We start from the raw sequence: 22,034 nt of genomic DNA, 5'->3' as shown, positions 1-22,034 counted from the left end.
GTTTAGGTACCGCGGCCCTGGGAAGTCTGTTCAGTGGCATTTCAGACGGCCAAACTCTGATAGTATTAGTATAAGAGCATAAACAGCTGAAGATGATTGAATTCCCAGCCAAGACATGTGCAAAATGCATAAAAACGAAACAATTATTACTCCTATAGTCAAGGACATAAGATTTTGGTGAATATATAAGAAACTAATATATTGATTCAAGTGCTAAATTAAGTGTTCTATCATAATTTTCAATTAAACAAGGGAACTTCATCAAATAAACAAGGTGCTACGGAGGAAAGAGTAAGCTTAGGATACCACCATAATTTTAAACAAGGTACAAATTTATACCCCGTAAATTGGCAGAGTGACGAACTTGTTTGTATATAGCATTCCAGATTTTGAGAATTGCCTCGCTGTTGTAGAAGCTTATGGGGGGCTTCCTACTACTCTTGTACCTACTAAAGATGGAGTACCCTATGTTCATTGTCACTGTAGACGCTGATGTCAATAGACGTGAATTTAATTGCCAATTGTGGACAGATGCAGGAAAATCCATTTATGTCATGGATCTATTTCAATCTATCTGCACATTTATTTGTGCTAGAAAACTTGTTCTTTTTTTATATTCCGGAACTTCACTTGTAATTTTTCCACTCTGTGCAGGGATGCAGAAAAATCCATTCAAAGTAGATTCAGCAGCAAGAATGTGAAAATATGATCCTGTAACCAAACTGTACTTTGCTTGCAGCTATCTGGAGTTGTAGGAGTGCAATGGTTACTGTAACTGTGCTTGCTTCTTGCAGCCATCTGGAGTTGTAGGAGTGCAATTTATGATCGCTTCTTCCTCCTTGTATCTAAGTTCATTGCAAAATAATTCGGAGGTATTGGCTGAACCTAGAAAAGGCTGGCACTTATTGAGTGGGCTGTGTACTACCATACGCTAAGCAATTTAGACAGTTGATAAGTTATGTTTCCACCGAGAAAGAGCAGAATAAACAGATATTAATTTTGCCGAAAGATACAGTAGAATCACTATCATTCCCTTGCATTGAATTGCCTACAATCAACTAATGAGTCACAGCCTTCTGGGCAATCCAAAGTCAATTTACATGGACAATTGGCATGGGTAGCAAAAACATTCATAACATGTCAAACGAAACTTATATGAGAAATGACGAGATTAAAGTTTTAATACTGTTCAAGATCATCTATCTCGTACATTGCATGAGCAATAAAAACTGAAAACGAGAATTTTACAATTACTACAGCAGTATCATAGCATTTGTTTACAGGAATGGGAATGAAGTCACTAGGCAGAAATTCACCTAGTGTTCATGTCGTCCAAAAGTTCTTGCAGTTCTTCAATTTTAGCATTGAAAAGCCCTATTAATAACAAGCAGCAGTAGACCATAAATATAGGGAATTAATTTGACAAAATAAGAGTGCAAGAACTGAAACTTGATAAACCGCTTATTGCTCACCAAAGCGACGATTAGCTTTGGAGATGTCTCCATTCAGCATGTGAATCCTCTCTGCTCTACCATGTTCAATGTCCTCAAATCTACTGCTTCTCAGCTTGTCCACCTTTGCATGGAATTCTGAAGAATATTTAATCAACTCTGCAAGACAGGATAACATTTCTCAAAATGCAGCTTACCATCCACAGTCGCATCCATAATCATCTGAAAGGTTTGCAGCTATTAAGGAAACCACAGACTGCTACTATTTAGATTCTGTAGATTTATGATGAAAAGACTGGAGTAATTGCAATATTCTGGAAGACAGTGGACACACCAATCAGCAGAACTTCAAGACAAACATAAAGCCAAAGTATGTGAAGTTTTAAGGTTTAAGTCACTTTTATTTTCTAACACTCCACTTGTTATGATTTAATAGGTGGACATTCGTACAGTCCACACCAATGCTTGGAAATACATTGCACCCAGCAATCAGCAGAACTTGAAGTCAATCATAACGCTGAAGGATGAAATTTTAAAGGCTTCAGTGGAAGGATACTTTGCATCAATCCATCTCTTATGATTCAATTGGTGGGTAGTTGTACAGGTACTGGTAGGAAAGCCAAGAATAATATTCTATCAAAATGCAGTAAATTAAACAAGACGATAAGCCTAATCAAAACGAGGGAAAGCACGAATGAAAATGCCAAAACTATCCATCTCTAAGGTTACCATCCATCTCCATCAATATCAAGAGTGATGCATCTTCAGACTCAGTTAGGTAAGCCAGGTACAAGCCCAACTGTTATTCCAGACAAATCTAATACAACCACTAACGAAAAAAGAAATACAAATGATATAGCTAAACTTACCACTAGAGCAAACTTCCTCCTAGTATGAATCTTAAATCCTAAAGAATGCATGGCATTTGAAAGGTAATCCCTCGGGTAAGTTGAATCTGGCAAGCTCTCTCTCGCTCGACCTCCATCTACATCTGTTTCTTTCTTACCCACCTGTCCCCTCCACCCATGTCTCAGTGTGTAAGTGTCCATTTCATCGTACCGAAGTAATAGCCCATTTTTCACAAAGATTAGTTACGGCCTCTATAATATCACCTCCTTCCTACTCAAGCTCCAGTTCTGGTATACAAGATTGTTAATTTTAGTTCTAAGCCTGGTTTAAATCATCAATAGTCCTATACTAAGAAGTATGCAAGCAACTACAGATATCTCTTTTCAACTGAAAAATGATATGAACATCAACTTATCACTAAACAACACTTCTTCAGTGGAAGTAGACAAATAATGACATAACATGCATCTGTCCGCCAGATAAGTGCATCTACTGGGCTTCTTTGACATTTATTATATCTATTAGCAATATAATCACTCTAAAATCACCTTCTACTTTGCTAATACACCACTGATAGTTGCACAACTCTCTTTCTCCAATTTCCAGTCTCACCAGGTGTGTTTATCCACAACTCAGTACCTTGAAGAAATCTTGGAACCATATCAGAGCAGTAAACAGTCACTATGTTATAAATTTGACTTCATAAACAATTAGAACAGTACCAGAGTTTCCTTAGATATATTACAGCATAATGTCCTAGAGCACCATAATTAGAAATACTTGCAAAAAATAGTGTTGCATACAAATATAGATCAAATGAAGCACCTTTCAACATATCATCCATAGAGTGTTTCTCATATAGCTGTAATGCTTCATGGATAGAAGCAGCAGAGCTATTGATTAAGTCTGATTGCCTCTCTAATGATTGGATCTCACTGTTAAGCTGAGCAGACTCTTTACCAACCTGGATAAATATGTTAACAGGAAAAGGCAGCACAGACAAAATCCTTAATTCAACAAAAGCACATACAGACTTCAAGAGCACAAAGGCTACGTACCAAAATGAGCTTGTCTCTCAGAGAATCTAACTGCTTGTCCAATTCTGAATCATCAACAGTGTCGAGGTCCATTGAAGTGTCATTAGATGAGCCATTCTAGAAGCAAGTTCATAAAGAATAGTCAGCTTTTGAGTTCAGATTACTAACAGAATTATGTTCAGAAATAACATCTTAAGTGAAGATATTTCAAGTTCATTGTGGCGAACAGGATAGAGTATCATTTCTTTGATGAACTAAAATAAAGAATAATAATAATGATGATGAAAAAAGGTTTCAACTATTCCATCAAATCCTAAAAAGTGACAGTAGGTCTCGTTATTTTGCAAGTGAGGTGCGTCCATGGAGTACCAAATGGACTTACTCATTCTCATTATTTGTTTGTACTTTGTCAAAATCACAAAGAGTAATACTCAAACACTGAAAACTTAAACTTTTTTCAAGTTATTTCAGTCATGAGCTGAACTGCTTATGGGAAGACTCTCAATATCAATTCAATCTTTATCATGTTCATTCCACAGAAAGAAGTCATAAAGTTAACATTTTGTTATGCCCCTACATGGAGACATACCAATTTAAGAGGCTATCTACTGTTTAAAAAAAAATTGGTGACAAGTAGGCATTTTGAAGGCCTAATTACAAACAAGACACGGTTTTGAGCTCATTTATGATAACACCATATGAAGTTAATGTGTACAAAAAGGAGATTTTGTTTAGCTGCACCGTTTACAATAATAAGCTCAAAACTTTGCCTTCTTTTAGAACTGAACCTTTCAAAGGGCACCGTTTTCACCAATTTTCACTTCAAAAAGCGCAGTCAACAGAGAAAACAAATTGACTCAAAAAAGAAGAATTATTTCAGAGAAACTTACAGCTTTGGGCAAGGAAAATCCTTCTGGAACAACAAAACAATGGCGTAAACAGTACTTCTCCCACATACTCAACCTTTTTTCCAAACTGGACTGAATTATGTTCCTTATACTGGCCACACCCTATCAATCTCACCAAAAATTAGCAAAATCAATCGCACTACAGCAAAACTCTACCCAAGTCCAATACCTACCAAAACAAAAAAAATTGAACTTTCATTCACCTTAGTCAAATCATCCGATCGATCCGTACCGTCCGTTTTCAAAACCGCTGATGCTTGCCTGAATTCCACCCCAAGAGGTTACGGAAAAGATGATCATTTTTTAAATTAAGCTGTGGATGATTAATGTACAGAAGAAGGGCAAAGCGATAATTACTGGTTGAAGAAAGTGAAGGCTTCGTCCACTAAATCGTCGACGCAATTGAGGACTTCGTTGATGAACAGCTGCGGATTCAGATTCAGTGATTCGAAAATTGCTTCGCTTTCGCTGCCTTCCATTTTTTGTAAAATTTTTTCTGCAATTTTTTCGACTGACGAAAATGATAGAGGCGGAGGAAAACTTTTTAGGTGCAGAGAAATTGAAATGAGGGATTTTTTTTCTTCTTTTCGCGGATTATCTTCTTGTTTTTGCCATTTCGATTTTCCCGCCAAATCACCACTCGTGATTCCCTGAAAACTGAAACTCAAGAGTACTGTTCAGTGTTCACTAGTTAAGTTCCATCCGAAACGACGCCGGTTCGGATGGTAGTGCAGCATAGACGAATTAAATAGAGCAAATTGTTCGGATAGTCATTAAACTTTTGAAATTATCGAGTTTTGATTACTGAATTATTAAAAATTTAATTTTAATCATTGAACTATCTAAAATTTAAATTTCAAATCAATCCATGAAATTTAATCTTTAACTTTGCACTTTCTTTTTATCTTATAAATTATGCTAGCATTCAAACATATCATATTTAACAATTAAATCTGATAAAATGATTCGAAATTTAAACCCCAGATAATTTAATAGCCAAAATTAAACTTTTAATAATTCAATGATGATAACAATTAAGGGGCATTATTGCAGACAATAATGTCTTAAAAAGAGATTAGTGGACACAAATTTTTTACTACCGCTCACTGTGAGAGAGTAGAATTGCCTAATAAGAGAAAATGGAGGAGAGATGGAGAAGTAATTTTTATTTTATAGGAGTACAAAATGTTTTTCCCAAGTTTTGCTGCCATCACCTGACACGTTGACTCGTTCTTGTCCGGTAGTTTAATTAATTTTAAGTTTTCAGATTGACCCCAAAACCTTTAAAGTATCTCAAACTGCATCTGATAAAATCTAATGGGGTGTGTTTTTATTCTCCGGACCAGAAGCCCATGCCCTCCTCAGAATGTGCCTGCATCGAAGGCTCTTCAATATGACGAAGAAGAGCTCTTCCTCTTCTTCTTCTTCCTCCTCAATTCAAGCCTTGTATGACCTCTGTAAAAAGACTTTTACGTCCTCAGGAAACCTCCCACCTTCTTCTAAAGCAACACAAAAGCTCTGCTCTTTATTAGGTACTTCTTCTTCATACTCTCTTTTTCTGTGCTTTGTGATTTGTTTAATAGGAAACTGTGACGGGTTTATATTTTGTGATTTATTGGTAAAATAGAATTATTTGTACCAATGGGTTTTCGCTATTTTACCGTTTTCAGCTAGGACTTTGGATCCTTGAGTATATCTGTAATAATTAAATGAAGGGATAAATCTGGATGCCTGAGGTGATGCTAAGCAGAAGTTATTAAATTCTTTTCTATTTACTGTGAAAAGCTTGTATTTATATGAAAGGAAAAGTTGGTTGGTATAATTGAGTAATTTTTCCGCATGGAGTAAAAGGGTGTAGAAGAAAGTGAAGTATAACGTAAAAGAAAACAAAAATAATAGTATTAATAATCTTTTAGCAACATTAGGAGTTGGGATATGGTTGTTGTCATTGATGTGCATAGAGTGTGAATTCGGCGGCTGATTATGGTAAAGATTGTGTCTTTGACATGTGGGATGATATTTTTTTGAGCAATGTAGATGAAGTTTAAGCTCTTAATGTTGCCGTGTTGCAAATGAATAGAGATTTTGATACATGGTAGTTTTCTATCGACCATAGTGGAAGCCAGTGGCATTCACTTTATTACGATTTGCAATCGATTTCCTTCAATTTTCATCAAACCAAATGCAAACACATAATTTAGTTACAATTTCAATTTATAGCTGTAAATAGGGCCTGAAAGTCACCTGGAATCAGAGTGCTCAACTTAGAGGGGGTTGTTTATTTTAGTTGAATTATTCAGGTACTATTTTGTCCTTGTGCTGATCTTGTCATCTACTTGTAGATACAATTGGTCCAGCAGATGTTGGTCTCAGAGACGAAAACCAAGAGGATGATCGAGGTCATGGTCTTCTTGGACTTAATTTATTTAATAGGGTAGATCGTTGGGCTCAACCAATAACTTATGTGGATATACATGAGGGAGATAGTTTTACGGTAAGATTACTTAGTTCTTTCTTTGTGCTTGTTACAATTGGTTGCATTTAGTACTGGAATGAGTTTCCAACATAGGACCTCCAATGTTGTGTATACTTTACTCTTTTGTGTTGTCTTCTTCTTCTAAGCCATAGCTCGCCAAATTGTTCAACGATGGGAAGCAAAAATAGGTTTTTCACGTTGTTTGGTTGGCATCAACATGGCATAGGCATTAGTTTTTCACTATGACTTCTCTCTCTCCATTTAGTGCCAATTTGAGATGGCTAAATGATGCTTCTTTCAGCAGGCCCAAATTCCTAGTCTGTTCTGTCCTATGGCTTCAAACAACTGATTAACCCGATACAATTCTGTGCTTATTAACCACAGCATGCCAGAAGATGTGCCCTACCAGAATTTACTTCTCCCAAAATTTAAATTGTTGTAGGGGACAGTAAGTTAGCAGTATACTTCTGATGAAAGAGACAAACTACTATTCTGAACTTCTGGTGAATGCATTCTGCTGTGCCAGCGGGTGATTAGTGTGTACCTACTGTGTAATAGTTAAGTACTTAGCTGATAAGAGATCATGTTAGTTATAGTTGCTCTGGGGTATTACTCTTTCCTGCGCTTGTTTGATGCAATTTTTGCATTTTTGCCTCAACCACAAATAGGATTTCTTACTGGTGCTCATATTCAGATGATCTGCCTATTTACTTTTTGATTAATCCCATTACCCAATTTTGTGCATTGAATTTCGTTTTCCACTTACCCAGGGAGATTTGTAGGTTTACACCTGTTCAATGCATCTTGCATTCTTCTCTTTGTAGGTGCAAGAACTAGTTCAGGTTGATGATCAAGTTGATGATGTTTAATGCAGATGTGTGTATTCTGTTTCCCCACTTCCTCAGTTATTCCACTTCATGACCACCCTGGGATGACTGTCTTCAGCAAAGTACTCTATGGTTCCCTGCATGTTAAGGCATATGACTGGGTGGAGCCTGCCCTGGTCCAGAAAGGCAAGCAAGCAGGTCATCCAACAGGTGTAATTCTATACCAGTGCCAAATTGATTATCAAGATTATCAAAGAAGGATTACTTATGGTTTTTGATAGTTTGTCACAATCCAATTCATTCATTGTTCATTCTCTTGCAAGTTAAATTTTTCAATAAGGATTTCCCAATTACACACAAGCCTTTGGTATCATCTGGCATGAAATGAAAGAAAGAAAGAAAGTTTAATTTACGGAAGCACCCTTGAGGACTTTTTGCACCTAAAGTTCTTGCCGTGCCTTATATTGTACACTTAGTCTGTCTGAATATAAATGTGTTTGAACCTACAGATTTTGAGCAAATGAAATGAGTGTCTTTCGAGTTTTTAGACAAAAAAACTCTTTGAAGTTAGAAGTGACAAAGTTTGTGATAGTTGAAAATACACATGTAAATAGTCATTTGGAGGAGTTCCAGAAATGGAATTTTCCAACCCACAGAGTTTCTGCAAAGTAAATGGAACAACTTTGTCTTCTTGAAACATTAATTTGCTTCTTTTGAGGTGGGGTGAATTAATTCCTAATGATTGAGTGTCTTTCTCTTTAACATGTCCATTATTGGCAAGATGAAAAATGCCTGTCAATTGGCAAATTTAACTGCCAAGTCAATATGATGCCTCATGGTTGCATGTGCTGCTTATTTGTAAAATGCTGCTCCTTTAATTATTTTCTTTCTATAGCATTTTGGTTAAAGTATCCTTGTTTGGCAGTGAGATTGGCTAAGTTGGCAGTTGATAAAGTTCTGACAGCACCTTGTAGTACATCTGTCTTATACCCAAAGAGTGGAGGCAATCTGCATTGTTTTACTGCAGTCACTCCTTGTGCAGTGCTCGACATTCTTGCACCTCCTTACTTGGAAGCAGCTGGCAGAAAATGTACTTACTACCATGATTATCCTTATTCCACCTTCTGTAAGTTCTTCAACTCTGATGCTAATGAGGCATGTATAGTAACTCTGCTTATTGTATTAAGTGGTTGCATAGCTACCACACATAGGGCTATAATAATATTAAGTATTGTTGGAATTTTTTTGCAGCCGCAGATGGAGATGAGGTACAGAATGGAAAAGAAGAGGATTACGCATGGCTTGCCGAAATTAATACACCAGATGATCTGTACATGCGCTCGGGAACATACACTGGTCCAGCTATTCAAACAGAGTAGTAGTTTAGCAAATATCGTATGGCATTGTTTGGGGTTGAATTGTGGAAGACGTTCCTCCTGCTGTTAGTTGCATCTTTTACTCCCTATATGTTTTGTTATGTGTTTGAATAATTCCTCAAGCCAATGTTGCCACCCTAAGTCAGTATCAATGTATAGGAGAGCCCCCAATCAGTTGTATCAACTTGTGGCTTTTTCTAAATCCATACAGTGCATAGTGCATCCGTCTAGTTTGATGGTGATTTAGTCTCCATCAATTTCTCTAGGTTCCGTTGGATTTCTGCTCCCATGTAGGTTAGAATAAAAGTAGAAGTAAATTATGTTAGATTAGCTGTTAACGACCGATAAAAATTAGAAAAAATAATAAAAAAAAGAATAGGTCAAATTATTCTTTCCATGTTGAGCATAGTCTAATGAACATGTCTAAGAGTATGCAGAATGCATTTTCCTAGATGTGGTAGTACTACTTGTTCGCTTGAGCCTTATCTGAAATTTATAGTTTCAAGTAATCTGTCTTTGTAACCTGCACCGTAATTTTAATTTGGATGATATTTAGGGTAAGAAGCAAGCATCTAGAGTTTGATCATACATGCAGGCTTCATATTTTGCAGTGTGTGATCCTTAAAGCATGCACAAGGGGAAATGCTGAGCAAATCAAGACTAAAAAACTGAAGTTACTAAGCAAAATTGAGCTTGTAGAATTTACCAAAATTCACTAAAGCAGAGGTACAAATGTATACACCAACGGGCGCTTCACCTGGGGTAATAAAAGAGTTGTCTATCTCATAGGCCACAATACAAACAGTTTTATTTATTTCATTCATGATATTAACCTAGGTGGCCAATCAGACAATTTCTAAATCCTCCTAATCCTCCAACTTGTCGCAGCACATCAGAAGCCGTTCAGTATACCAAAATGGCCTCCAGCCATCATCTTTGAATCGTCAATTATGGGATGCTCAGCATCAGTCATCCGTTTTTAAGCTAAAAATAATCAAATAAAGCTGAAATTTGCTGTCTTCTCAAGGTGATCTGAAAGCTTCACCAGCATAGCGAACATTTCCAAGCTCCTCTTCAATGCGAAGAAGCTGCAAGTAACCAAATTAAGAAGACAAAATTGTTAAGCACCAAGTAGAGAATGATAGAAGAATGGAAGAACTAGACAAAACAAAACCAAGATGTGATTATGCCATTTTTCCTTTAACGCCACCCTCAGGCCAAATGCATCCAATGGAAACAAAAAGGAAAGGGGAAAAAAAATTTCTGACCTGATTATACTTGGCCAACCGTTCACTTCGGCAGGGTGCTCCTGTCTTGATCTAGACGACAAAAGATGCAATTGTTAGTGAAAAATTTAGAGTAGAAGAACATGCATTTCCCATGACAAAGAATCGTCAGTATAAATACCTGTCCGCTGGCCAGACCCACAGATAAATCTGCAATGAAGTTATCTTCGGTTTCACCACTACGATGACTAACCATAACACCCCACCCAGCAGTTTTTGAGTCAAGGGCTGCTTGGATTGATTCGGTTACTGAACCAATTTGGTTAACCTGCAACATTTGAGAATAGAAATAAGTTCTTCCTCACTAGGTAAGCATCAAGAAGTAACCAACCCATGACCTAAACATGAGAACTGCTTCACGTCATAAATCATATAGGAACCAAAGCATCTATCACAATTTTCTATCCAACAAAAAAAAATGCAAGTTTGAAACTAGAAAGCAGATCTAAACATGGAAATTCAAACATGACCCAAATTATAGTTTGAGCTGGAGTTACAACAGGATTGCACAATATGCAAGAGATACATGAAAGTTTTCTAAAATTCACCATAAGCACATCAAAATAAATAGCTGTCTCTTCAACTTCTCATTCCACAAATCAAATACAATTACTTGACAAACGTTTTGAAGGCCAAATAGTAAGCAAGGACCACATATGAGATGCCCAAACTCAAGAAAATAGGTTAGCTTATGAACATCAACAATAAAGAGTGCAGTAAATAGATACATTACACAAACACAACTGAGGCCCTGATAGAGAAATCACTTACCTTTAGTAGCAAAGCATTACAGGCCTTCTTCTGAATTGCTTCAGCTATTCTTTTGGGATTAGTGACCAACAAGTCATCACCAACTAGTTGTATGTCAACTGAGGACTGCAAAGAAGCCCATGATTTCCAGTCATCCTGATCAAAAGGGTCTTCAATGGATACAATAGGGAAATCTTTTACAAACTCCTTGTAGAGTTCACAGAGGCTCTGGTCTGTGAGCACATGAGCACCATCATTTGGTTGTTTCTTAAAATTGAGATCATATTTCCCATCTTTTGTAAGGAATTCTGAAGCAGCCACATCCATCCCAATCTTAATCTGTGCCAACCACATCCACAAGTGGTATCAGATAGGCTATATAAGAATAATGAAGGACAAATCTATCGAGACCATCCTACCTTCCCTGTGTAACCAGCCTTTTCAATTGCATCCATGAGCAGTACCAGTCCCTCCCTATTGTCCTGCACATTGGGAGCAAATCCCCCCTCATCTCCAACGTTGCACGCATCTTGTCCATATTTTGCTTTTATAATTCCCTTCAGAGTGTGATAAACTGAATTTGAACAGGGTAGAGAAATCAATTAGTGCTCTCATTCACGTAGATTTGCAAAACCCAAAGTTGGATTTTTCTTTTTTTTTATCTAGGTTTTTTTTTCCAATCAGGGACGGTTTCAAGAAGGCTAGTTTGCTAACCTTCACTACCCATACGAAGAGCCTCAGCAAATGAAGTAGCTCCAACAGGTAGTATCATAAATTCCTGCATGGCCAAATTGTTACCAGCATGACTACCTCCATTAATCACATTAAATGCTGGGACTGGCATTACAAGCTCTTTTGTCCCCGACACTTCCTGAATGTGCTTATACAATGCAATTCCCTTCGCACCTGCACCAGCTCTACACACACTAAGAGACACTCCCAGTATTGCATTAGCCCCAAGTTTTGATTTGTTTGTCGTTCCATCAATTTCCAGCATTATTGCATCAACATCAGCCTGATTCCTTCATTTAGAAAAAGATCCAATATTCACTCAATTGCATAGCTCAAAGCCATAAACATACAGAAGAAAGGCAGCACAGATTTTTATTCTGAACAGCTGATCATATGAACCCAAATCACACCATAATTCAAGATTCATTCTTTGTCAATCCTTCATTAAATTTCCAAACTTTGTCACCACATACATATCAATCAAAAAGCAAAAAATCCCACAAATAAATCATCATGAAAAACAAAACCCAGAAAAGAAAGATTAAAAAAAAAACAGTACCTGACATCAACACCAACGAGCTGGGGACCCAATATATCATTAATGTTTTTGACAGCATTAAGGACCCCTTTACCCCCATAGACACTTTTGTCACCGTCTCTAAGCTCCAAGGCTTCATAGATCCCAGTAGAGGCCCCACTTGGGACAGCCGATCTGTACAGCTGACCATCAGCGCCGTCGGTTACAAGATCAACCTCCACCGTCGGATTGCCTCTGCTGTCTATGATCTGCCTAGCCTTCACTGATTTTACCTTCGCAGAGGCTTTTGATACGGTGGCTGCAGCTGGAGCAGTGGCTATGGAGCTCCGAACAACAGTGTTGGGTCGGGTGTGAACTTTCCGGGTGGCGGGGAGCGTAAAAAGGGGCGTTTGGGAGGTGGGTTTGGTGGAAAAGAATGGTTTTGAGAGCGGAGTCGGAGCCAAGGCCATGTCTGGTTTGTCTTGGAATGGAAATGGGAGTGAAAATGATCAGTAGTAGGCCGTGGGTGGGTGGGATTTTGTGGGTATTATATAAAAACTAAAAAGGGAAGGTTGGTGGGAGGGTTTATAGAAAAGTCCGCCAAGGAGGCGAAGAATTCAAGAAAGCAAGGGCCTTCTTTTGTGAGTGTACCGTGTACTGTGTGTTGTGTGTATGGGTTGGTGGAGGTTGGAGCATTGGAGAGGGGACGTTAGGCAGGCAGGAGGAAGACCGGGGGAAGAGAGGGTTTAGGCGCTCAAGTGTAAATTAAGTAGGGCCCGTGAACTATTTTCTTGAAAATGTGGGACCTGCAAGGAGAGGGCATTATTAGATTTTTTTTTTTTTTTAAACCTGCAAAAAAAATATTAAGATGGATGATCATGGGAGGTTTAATGTATGATATGATTATTGATCTCAATTTGGATTTCAATATTAAATTAAATCGAACCGTACGGGATAGTTTCCAGCAATTCGTTAATGAAATTAGCTTTTTATCGGACAAAAAAAAAGTTGTCTTTGAACCCAAAAAAAAAAAAAAAGAAATTTTACATTAGGTGTCTCTTATCTTATCATTTGGTTGACACTTTACTACTTTCTAGTAATCAGGCAATTAGAAGTCAAAATGTCCAATTTCCTCGTTACTTATCAATTTGTATTAATGGGATTTTTGCAATTTTAGTGAACCTTGGTCTCGTAACGAACAGGTCTTAGTTCAAGGTGCATTTTGTATAATTTTATATGTTAGTGTTCATTCCACTGATTGTGGGTTTAGTAATTGTAATGTTATTTGCTTGTAATCGATTTGTATTAGTCCTATCATTAAACGGGTTTCTTATGAATTTATTGGGTAAAAAACAAGGGGCAATGATTGAATTAAACTACTAAAAACCGAATACAATTGAGAAGTTAAATTGAGATCAAGCCAGGATATATGTTTCACCAAATTTATTTGGTCTGAGAAAAAAAAAAAGTTTAACCAATTTTTCTGTAATACTAATTTTAGGCCCTCAAGAGAATATTCATTCCCTGAATACAAAAGAGATTTACATGCTAATGAAGGTTGAAGTGAGCTTAAGGTTGATCAAGCAGTGAGTAATTCGATACTAGAATTGAATAAGTGGACATAGATTTGAAAACAGAGACTAACTAAAAGCTTTGGATGAGCCATGCTTTCCAAACTCAAATCACTTTTATAAAAGAACTAATCAAAAATATTAATTAATAACTCTCAAAACACCTAATTGGCTATCATGATACGAACAAAGAAGACTTCTCAGTTCGTTAATTGTGGTCCTAGATTATGTCACAGCTAACATTAGAGCTAATATTCTGAAGAAATTGGGAAAGGTGAGTTTATGATTTTCTCCCCGAAAAAGCAGTGAAAAAAGAAGTACATCGGGGTATTTTACTGTACGAGTACAAATGAGTCGAGTTCAATCAACTAATTCATAAGTTTGCTCGATCAAAGTACATCGGGGTATTTTACTGTACGAGTACAAATGAGTCGAGTTCAATCAACTAATTCAAATGAGTCGAGATTGAGCGTACTATGTGAAGCTCGAAAACTCATCGAATTTCACACACACGCGCGCTTGTATATATATACATATATATATATATATATGACTCGTGCCAAAAAGGTATTAGTATGAAATGTTTATTTTGTCCCTTGTTTAAAATTATTTAAAATATAAATTTAACAAATAGTAAGCATTGAAACACCAAAGATTCGTTTGTCAAAAAAAAAAAAAAAAAAAACACCAAAGATGCTTTTCTATTGATAAAAATAAATAATTAATTAATTACTGAATTTCAGCATATTTCAAAACTTGTTCTCTTCGTGCAGTTAGTCAAACAATTTTAATACTGACTAGTGGGTGAGATGCACCAAATGTGTGTGCACATTTTGGGGGGGGGGGGGGGGGGGGAATAAATAATGAAAAACACATAGAATAATAAATTAGTTGGAGGAGCAAAGGTATTAATTACGGAGTATTGTGATTGTCTCATTTCTTAATTGAAGTTGGTAATAAGACATTTGATAAATATAATAGAAGTGAATCAGCATAGTGGTAAATAATGAAAAACACATAGAATAATAAATTAGTTGGAGGAGCAAAGGTATTAATTACGGAGTATTGTGATTGTCTCATTTCTTAATTGAAGTTGGTAATAAGACATTTGATAAATATAATAGAAGTGAATCAGCATAGTGGCAGCAGATATCTACATGTTATGTATGTAATACGTGGAGAGCATGGAGCACGAGATGGTTATATAATACTTTATCGTGTAAAGACAAAATTAGAATAAAAATGATACAAAACCCATGGTCGAGACTTTATATATAGATACATAAACAGATGCTTTGTTTCCGTTCAAAACAAGATGTAGCTGGCTAATGTGTTCTAATACTTAGGGAAAATCAAAAGAGTAAATCTTATATATACTGACTATGTATATACACTATTATCGTTAAATTCTATAAATAGTTGTTTTAGTTAGAACTTAAATGCTAGGAGCGTATAACTTTCCCACCGTCAAAAGTTAAAAACAAATTTGAGAGTAGCAAATGGTCAGGACATAGGACTTGGCTCTCAAGACCAGACCTAACTAGTTTCCTGGTGGGGCTCAGAATTCAGGAGGCAACTAATCCAAAAATCAAGCATTTGTTTAATTTGATCCTTTTTTTTTTTTCTGACGGGCACGATAGAATTATACTATTCTATCGAAGAAGACTGAACCACCAACGATCTAAATAGATGTCTATGCATCCGCTGACGACATTTCCAGCAAAACCTCGACTTTTAGAATATAGGTAAAGAGATTTGATTTCTTGACCTACATCTAAACGAGGTTTAAAATTCTCCAGATGGCCAACTACTATAATAATTGATTTTAATTTGGTCAATCTATCCAAATGCTCTGTTTTTAAACTCAGATAGGACCGGGTCGAACCGGAAACCGACCAGTTGGCCGGTCCGAGTTAATCCTAAAAACTGGAAAATCAAAAACTCAGTCAAACCAGGTCAAAACAGGGTCAAAATCGGGTTTTTGACCCGGTTTGACGGGAAAAATGAACCCGATCTCTTTTTTTTTTTCTCTCTTTTTTTGAAAGGTCAGAATATTTTAAATATGATGTTTTGATCCTTAAGTTGTTAAAAATTATTAACATACCTCAAATATTTCATACTTTATAAATGTTGTCTTAAAGTTTGGTGTTATTTTCAATTAAATCCATAATTTTAATTCTAAACTTGTTAATGTTTATTCAATAATATAAATTGCTACTTGATTACTCTAATTTATTTGTATTTTCTTATTAAATATATTTGAAACATCAAATATATATAAATATACCTTTATTAATATTAACATGTTATTAAGTATTTCACATATAATATTTTAATTTTTAAATAAATTTTATTTATGACGTCATTCGGTTCAACCCCTATCGAACCCGATTGAACCCATTAACCCTTGACCCCTGAACTCGACCAAGTCGATATCCGATCCGATTCTGAAAACATAGTCCAAATGTTCCAAACTTTACTGATAGTTATGCCCACGTTCTTCATGGATTTGGGGCAGGGACGGTCATCAGTATGACCGTCCCTGCACAGTTAAGGGCCCAGATGTGCCCTCAATTTTTTGTGCGGCTGAGATTACACCATGTAACTCGATTTTCGCGCCAAGTATGGGACCCACCACTATCTGTTGTGAAAATACATCCTGTGAAAAAAAAATTACACGATGTACAAAAAAAGTTACGGACAGTTGATAATGACCAAAATTGGCAGGGACGGTTGCACCTGCAACCGTCCGTGCCCCGAGTCCCGTTCTTCATATATACTCGCGCACTCTGACTCATTATTATAGGAACCTTGAACTTGCTGACTTGGCAACTCCACCGCTTGACACGTGTAAACTGACGTGGAAACAAGTGGGCCACACTCTCAAACGCCCACCCCACTCCCCCAACGCACAACTCTTGGAGTCCTAGCATGATTGATGGCAGTTTAGAATATTTGTGCAGCATGGAGGCCAAATGTACAGTTCGAATTTGCTAACGCAACCAAAAATCAACCGTTCGCTCCAACGCCTTATTTACGTTTCTTGTTGAAATCCGAACTGGTTACCACCCTTTGCACCAAAATTCTTCCAGGCTTCCTCCAGAATCATCTCTCCTTCGTTCTTGATCACAAAAAAGGAGAGGGGAAAAAAAACACCATTATTACAGCACAGGATCGTTAAGGTTTAAACCTTTTACCATTAATCCCCCAACACCCTAAACCTTAATATTTATTTTTCCAAAAAAGAAAAATGGCACGTCCAAGCAATATAATCATCACGATCCTCAATGTGCTTACCTTGGCCATGGCCATTTTGGCCATTGGGTTTTCAATGTGGTTGCAAATTCACCCTGGTAATTCATCTCTGTGCCAAAAAGTCCTCCACAAGCCTTTGTTGTACGTGGGATTGGCCCTTTTTGTGGTTTCATTGCTTGGATTGATCGGTTCATGTTGCAGGCTTTCATTTTTCATGTGGCTATATTCGGCTGTGCTGTTTCTGATGATCCTGGGGTTGATCTGTTTCACCATTTTTACCATAATTGTGACCAACAAGGGTGTTGGAAAGGTATTGTCTAAGCGAGGGGTGCAGGAATATAGATTTGGAGATTACTCAAGGTGGTTGCAGAATTATGTGGTGAATGCTGAAAATTGGGACGAGATCAAGAGCTGTTTGGTTGATGTCAATTTCTGCCGAAATATTGATACCGGTAAACCACCTGAATTTTACCAAAAAGGCCTGCCTCCTATTCAGGTATGTCTTTTTTTTTTTTTTTCATATATACTACCTGTTAATATCTTCTTCCCCACTCATTTCCATCTAAAACAAAGAAGAAAAAAAGAGAAAGGTGAACGTTGCATGTCGATTACTTGGTTGTCCACTTGTCTTGAAGTTTTAACGTGTAAGATCTCAATTGTTATTATTGGGTCATTCTGGTATCATTCGCATTTATTCTTGTCAGAAAAATGGGAAGAAAAAAACTGTTAATTTGTGGTCTATGAACTTGATGAAAGCCATATTTCAAAGTTCTTATGATCAGTAAAAGACCATCTTCATATGCCGGCAGTTAAATAACAGATAATAAGTTGAAGGATGTTGTTTATATATATTACGCAGTCGGGTTGTTGCAAGCCTCCAGCATACTGTGGATTCGAGTCCAAGAATGCAACTTTCTGGACAATGCCGGAAACAGGGCCAGCCGTGCCGGACGCCGATTGCAGGACTTGGAGCAACGTCCAAACGCAGCTCTGCTTTGATTGCCAATCATGCAAGACAGCATTCCTTGACAACATCAAGAAAGAATGGAAGACTCTTGCCATCATCAATACTTGCATCCTCGTCCTTGTGATTGCCGTCTACTCGGTTGGCTGCTGTGCACTGAGAAACAACCGGAGGAGCAAAGGATACGCTAAGCACAGAGGAGGATACCTTTGACCACTCTGACTGTGGCGCTCTCTGTGGTTGTTTCTGTTGTTCAACTCAGTCTGATTTCGTTATATCCATTGGTAGATTTCTTTGATTCTGACTGTTATCTTGTATCTGTTTTGACTTATAATCAGGAAAATGATGATACTTTGCATAAACGTTCTTTTCTTGATTGTTGTCACAGTCGGGTGCATGTCGTATAACAGCAAATTGATTTGGGAATATGCATTTCCGGCAACTGCTCGAAGGATTGTATCTCTATAAATCGAATCTAGATTAGACATGGGATTCCTTAATTCTTATGAATGCAAGTTTGGCCTTTCAACTTCCTTATGTGTTATTTATTTTTTTGGGTCACTTAGGAACTGCTTCAGATTTAGTGTGCCAGAAGCGTGGAGGATGAATATGGCTATTTGACCTGCTTTTACTGGAACTAGCCTGCCTATGATATACAGTCCAAAAGGGATATAAACTGCTATCCTTCAGATGTGAATTAGCCCAGTAAGTAAGTAGAGTAGAACACGATGGATAGATTAAATTTTCCCTTACAGAGATTTTTCTTTTGTTTTGGGGGTGGGGTGGGGAGGGGGTGGTGTAATTGTATTTCTTTTATTATCTATTTATTTTTTACACTATCCTCCGGGCAAGATGATCCGAGACTTGTCTCTGCACCCATGATTACCGCAAGAGCGATTGCAACGGCAGACCAACTGGTGCTCCATAGCAAGCAAGATCTAGAGCAACCGGAAAGCCTTATAAATCAACTACCATTCCCTATTAACCTCCACATGACAAATACTAATTTATTAGAAATTAAATTGAATTGTCAAATATGAAAAACCTAAAGAAGTTCGGATGGATAAACCTGATATTGTATACCTGTATTGATATCTTTAATACTCTCAAATCAACAAAGTACAATTAGAGTAAATTTCAACTGGCCAAGATAACAAGCATGACTGACATGTATCATTGGGATCAATGAATGACGTTAGAATTTGCCTCATGGATGACCATCTGATGCCACAGACGTTGGTTCATTTGATTACATTCAAGACTTACTTGAGGAAAGTACAAGCTAAAAACAAGGAGAAATACACTACGAGTGAGGTAAGGAGTTCCAGTGTCCAAGTTGGATGTACCAAAACCGTTGGAATCATGGGAGCCAATAGTGAACCCAAGAACCAACCAACAAAAAGAGCCAAAAATCTGCAATGGGGAAAAGAAACTTTTCAGTAACAAATGCATAAAAAGGAGTTAATATTGTAGGGGTATTGCAATGCGATAGAAATTATCTGGCTCTCGCAAACTCACCCGGTAATGCCAGCTCTAAACAAGCTCTTCATCTTGTCATTGAGGAAGTATATGCATGCTGCCAAAGATATTGCAACCTGTTTGTCCAGACATATATCATATCTATAAGAAAGACCTTCAATCTTCAATTTTACTGGCAAAAGAGTTTTAACCAAGAAGATTTGTGATATTCATTCCCAAAAATAAACATCATGATGGTCTCATCTTAACATGATAATAAGCCCACTTGTTATTTCCTACAGGAAGAGTAGTCAAATTGTCGCTTCTTGTAAGAAAATAAATGAATTCATAGCAGATTTATATGTTTACTTCCTTTTTAGATTTCTCTGTCTCTAACGAATAATAAATTCAGAAAGATTTCATCGACTTGACGTCAATTATAAAGGATAACCATTGTCCATTTAGACAAATAAGAAAAGTTAGTGCTGTTCTAGCAGTGCAACCCCAAAAGTTTCATGAAAGTGCCCAGATTCAAGCTTCACGTGACCCATCCTCAACCCCTGGAAAAGATCAAATGTTTTGAAAATGAAAAGAAAAACCTACCCAGCCATACTCGGAAGACTTTTTCTCAATATTCTACATTATCCTTTGTATTCAAGTTTACCCCTTTTTCTTTCATTTTATTACTTAATTCTGAAGCCAAAACTCTGATGAAAGAGCTCTTTGAGATGGGTAATTCGTCTTTATCCGGTTCCTTGGGTTCATTGCCTTCTATAATGGCTATAATAACAAAACAAAAAAAAAAAAGGACAAAACCCATATGATAATTGATCTTCATATACTTTACCAGGTTCATGCTACTTTTAAGCAATCCCAACCACAGGTTTCATGGTCAATGAGTTACTATAAAAACCTTAGTGTTGTACCCCATTTTTATCAAGGTTCATGTTTTTAAGGTTGCCATACCTGTAACATCAGTAGCAAAGGATAACATGCAGATTGCATAACTTTTCAGACATATGGCAATGGAAACCAAGAGATGAATTTCTCTTATGTGGTCAGAGAAAATTAACTTAAACTTTGCCCTAATCATCTTTTACACACTCATTTATATTAGCTAACCAACATTTTCCAAGTCACACAGTACAACAGTTGTGGTGCCTCCAATAAGGATAAGAGAATTAAATTTCCTGGAAAAGAGTATGCAGGATGTAGTCAACAAACCTGGAAGGCTGGTCCAGCATCAGCAGAATTCAACACACTCCAGCATGCCATGAATCCAAACAGGAACAACCTTCTCAGAATAATCACACCAGGAGGAAGTTCAACATAATTAAGCAGGTTCTTAACCCAAGGTGGAGATTCTTCCACTTTCTTCTTTAGCTGGCTCTTCAAGTTGATTTTAGTCTTTTTCCTATTCCTAAAGCTAGCCATTAGTATTCTCTCAAAAGCAGCTTCAATTGACTCAAAACTCCTCTCATGTTCGGCATATTGACTCAACAAAAAGTTGCGAGCACTCCATACTTCCTCCTCGGAAGCATTCCTACCTATACCTAATCGCTTGAACGGGTCCCAGACATTAATCCTAGGAAATTTTGAAATATTACCTGCAGATACAAGAAAGTCTCCTTAATAATCCGAACCCATTAAAAAGGGTTCAACACTTAAATCGTGGTTCTACTTAAAAGCAGAGTCTCCACTGGAAACTCAACCTCAAATACCTTGAGAAAGAAAATGAAGAAAACGGGAAAAAATATAGCATCATGAGCATTTCCTAGCTAAGCATAAATTTACGCTTACACGTTCCCAAGTAAGAATCAAAATAAACGCAGCTCAAAAAAATTTGCTCAAAGAAGAATTCCAATAAATTTAATGCCCAAAAGCTTCCTTTTTTTCCCAATGAAATTCGTCAAAATCAACAACTTTGCCAGCCCATATCCATCAATAAGCTAGAAATTTAATAAGTACAGGGAGAAAAAAAATTTCTGTAATAATAAGTACGTCACCTCCAAATGGTGCATCGACTGCACACCTGGGGCTCCTAAAATTCAACAATCTCGGCGGAAGCGTCCAACTCGAACTCTTCTTCGAATTTACTCTTACTCTATGAGTTGCACTAAAATTACAAAAAAAAAAGACAAAAAATTAAAACTTTTGATAAATAAACCTCAAAATCCTTTGGGGAATACTGTGAATAACTAAAGGAGCTGATAAGTGTTGAAAGCTTACAGTTTCTGGCCGAGAAAAGGAGTGGAAACGGTAGCGTTAGAGGAGAGAAGAGTTGTCGCCATCAGAAATTATCCAGTTTTTTTTATCAAATTTATGTGGAAAATTATTAGTATGAATTTTGGGTAATTGAGGAACCCTAATTTCAGCTGAAAAATGAATGGGACGCCATAGAAGCCAAAGAGGGATAGAGGGAGGCCTCCGTCCGCGTTTTTAGGTGTTTGGCGGCATAGGGAAAGAGAACTAGCTCTTTGACGCTTCTTGGCTTTTCTAATACCAGGCGAAGCGCTTTTCCCTTTTTTCCTTTTTCTTTTTTTTTGGGTCAATTTTTTATTCTTTTGCTTCCGTTTC

General features: G+C 37.1%; 5 protein-coding genes across 5 annotated transcripts; 2 read left to right on the top strand and 3 right to left on the bottom strand.

Moving 5' to 3' along the window:
* Window positions 1-1,010: 1,010 nt before the first annotated feature.
* LOC113738840 (protein MIS12 homolog) lies at window positions 1,011-4,957 on the bottom strand. Its single transcript, XM_027266117.2, has 7 exons — window positions 4,603-4,957; window positions 4,449-4,506; window positions 4,228-4,347; window positions 3,359-3,454; window positions 3,126-3,264; window positions 1,473-1,610; window positions 1,011-1,374 (listed from the first exon to the last, which is right to left on the bottom strand). The coding sequence occupies exons 1-7, from the start codon at window positions 4,722-4,724 to the stop codon at window positions 1,313-1,315; spliced, it is 735 nt and encodes a 244-aa protein (XP_027121918.2). The 5' UTR covers window positions 4,725-4,957; the 3' UTR covers window positions 1,011-1,312.
* A 612-nt stretch (window positions 4,958-5,569) lies between these two features.
* Window positions 5,570-9,154, top strand: LOC140005978 (plant cysteine oxidase 3-like). Its single transcript, XM_072047399.1, has 5 exons — window positions 5,570-5,777; window positions 6,588-6,739; window positions 7,596-7,758; window positions 8,474-8,674; window positions 8,800-9,154. The coding sequence occupies exons 1-5, from the start codon at window positions 5,612-5,614 to the stop codon at window positions 8,925-8,927; spliced, it is 810 nt and encodes a 269-aa protein (XP_071903500.1). The 5' UTR covers window positions 5,570-5,611; the 3' UTR covers window positions 8,928-9,154.
* Window positions 9,155-9,598: 444 nt separating this feature from the next.
* On the bottom strand, window positions 9,599-12,964 carry LOC113739729 (enolase 1, chloroplastic). Its single transcript, XM_027267038.2, has 7 exons — window positions 12,252-12,964; window positions 11,675-11,982; window positions 11,380-11,534; window positions 10,982-11,299; window positions 10,332-10,478; window positions 10,193-10,243; window positions 9,599-10,012 (listed from the first exon to the last, which is right to left on the bottom strand). Exons 1-7 carry the CDS (start codon window positions 12,677-12,679, stop codon window positions 9,947-9,949), a joined length of 1,473 nt encoding a protein of 490 aa, XP_027122839.2. The 5' UTR covers window positions 12,680-12,964; the 3' UTR covers window positions 9,599-9,946.
* Window positions 12,965-16,972: 4,008 nt separating this feature from the next.
* On the top strand, window positions 16,973-18,445 carry LOC140005697 (tetraspanin-8-like). Its single transcript, XM_072046723.1, has 2 exons — window positions 16,973-17,531; window positions 17,895-18,445. The coding sequence occupies exons 1-2, from the start codon at window positions 17,031-17,033 to the stop codon at window positions 18,210-18,212; spliced, it is 819 nt and encodes a 272-aa protein (XP_071902824.1). The 5' UTR covers window positions 16,973-17,030; the 3' UTR covers window positions 18,213-18,445.
* A 614-nt stretch (window positions 18,446-19,059) lies between these two features.
* LOC113740103 (protein CHAPERONE-LIKE PROTEIN OF POR1, chloroplastic) lies at window positions 19,060-21,941 on the bottom strand. Its single transcript, XM_027267613.2, has 5 exons — window positions 21,687-21,941; window positions 21,464-21,573; window positions 20,682-21,064; window positions 19,518-19,594; window positions 19,060-19,412 (listed from the first exon to the last, which is right to left on the bottom strand). The coding sequence occupies exons 1-5, from the start codon at window positions 21,746-21,748 to the stop codon at window positions 19,262-19,264; spliced, it is 783 nt and encodes a 260-aa protein (XP_027123414.2). The 5' UTR covers window positions 21,749-21,941; the 3' UTR covers window positions 19,060-19,261.
* Window positions 21,942-22,034: the final 93 nt, after the last annotated feature.

The sequence above is a fragment of the Coffea arabica genome, chromosome 4e (genome assembly GCF_036785885.1).
Source record: "Coffea arabica cultivar ET-39 chromosome 4e, Coffea Arabica ET-39 HiFi, whole genome shotgun sequence".
Classification (NCBI taxonomy): Eukaryota; Viridiplantae; Streptophyta; class Magnoliopsida; order Gentianales; family Rubiaceae; genus Coffea; species Coffea arabica.
Note: the sequence above shows the minus strand (reverse complement) of the source record. Positions and strands in the feature narration are given on the sequence as shown.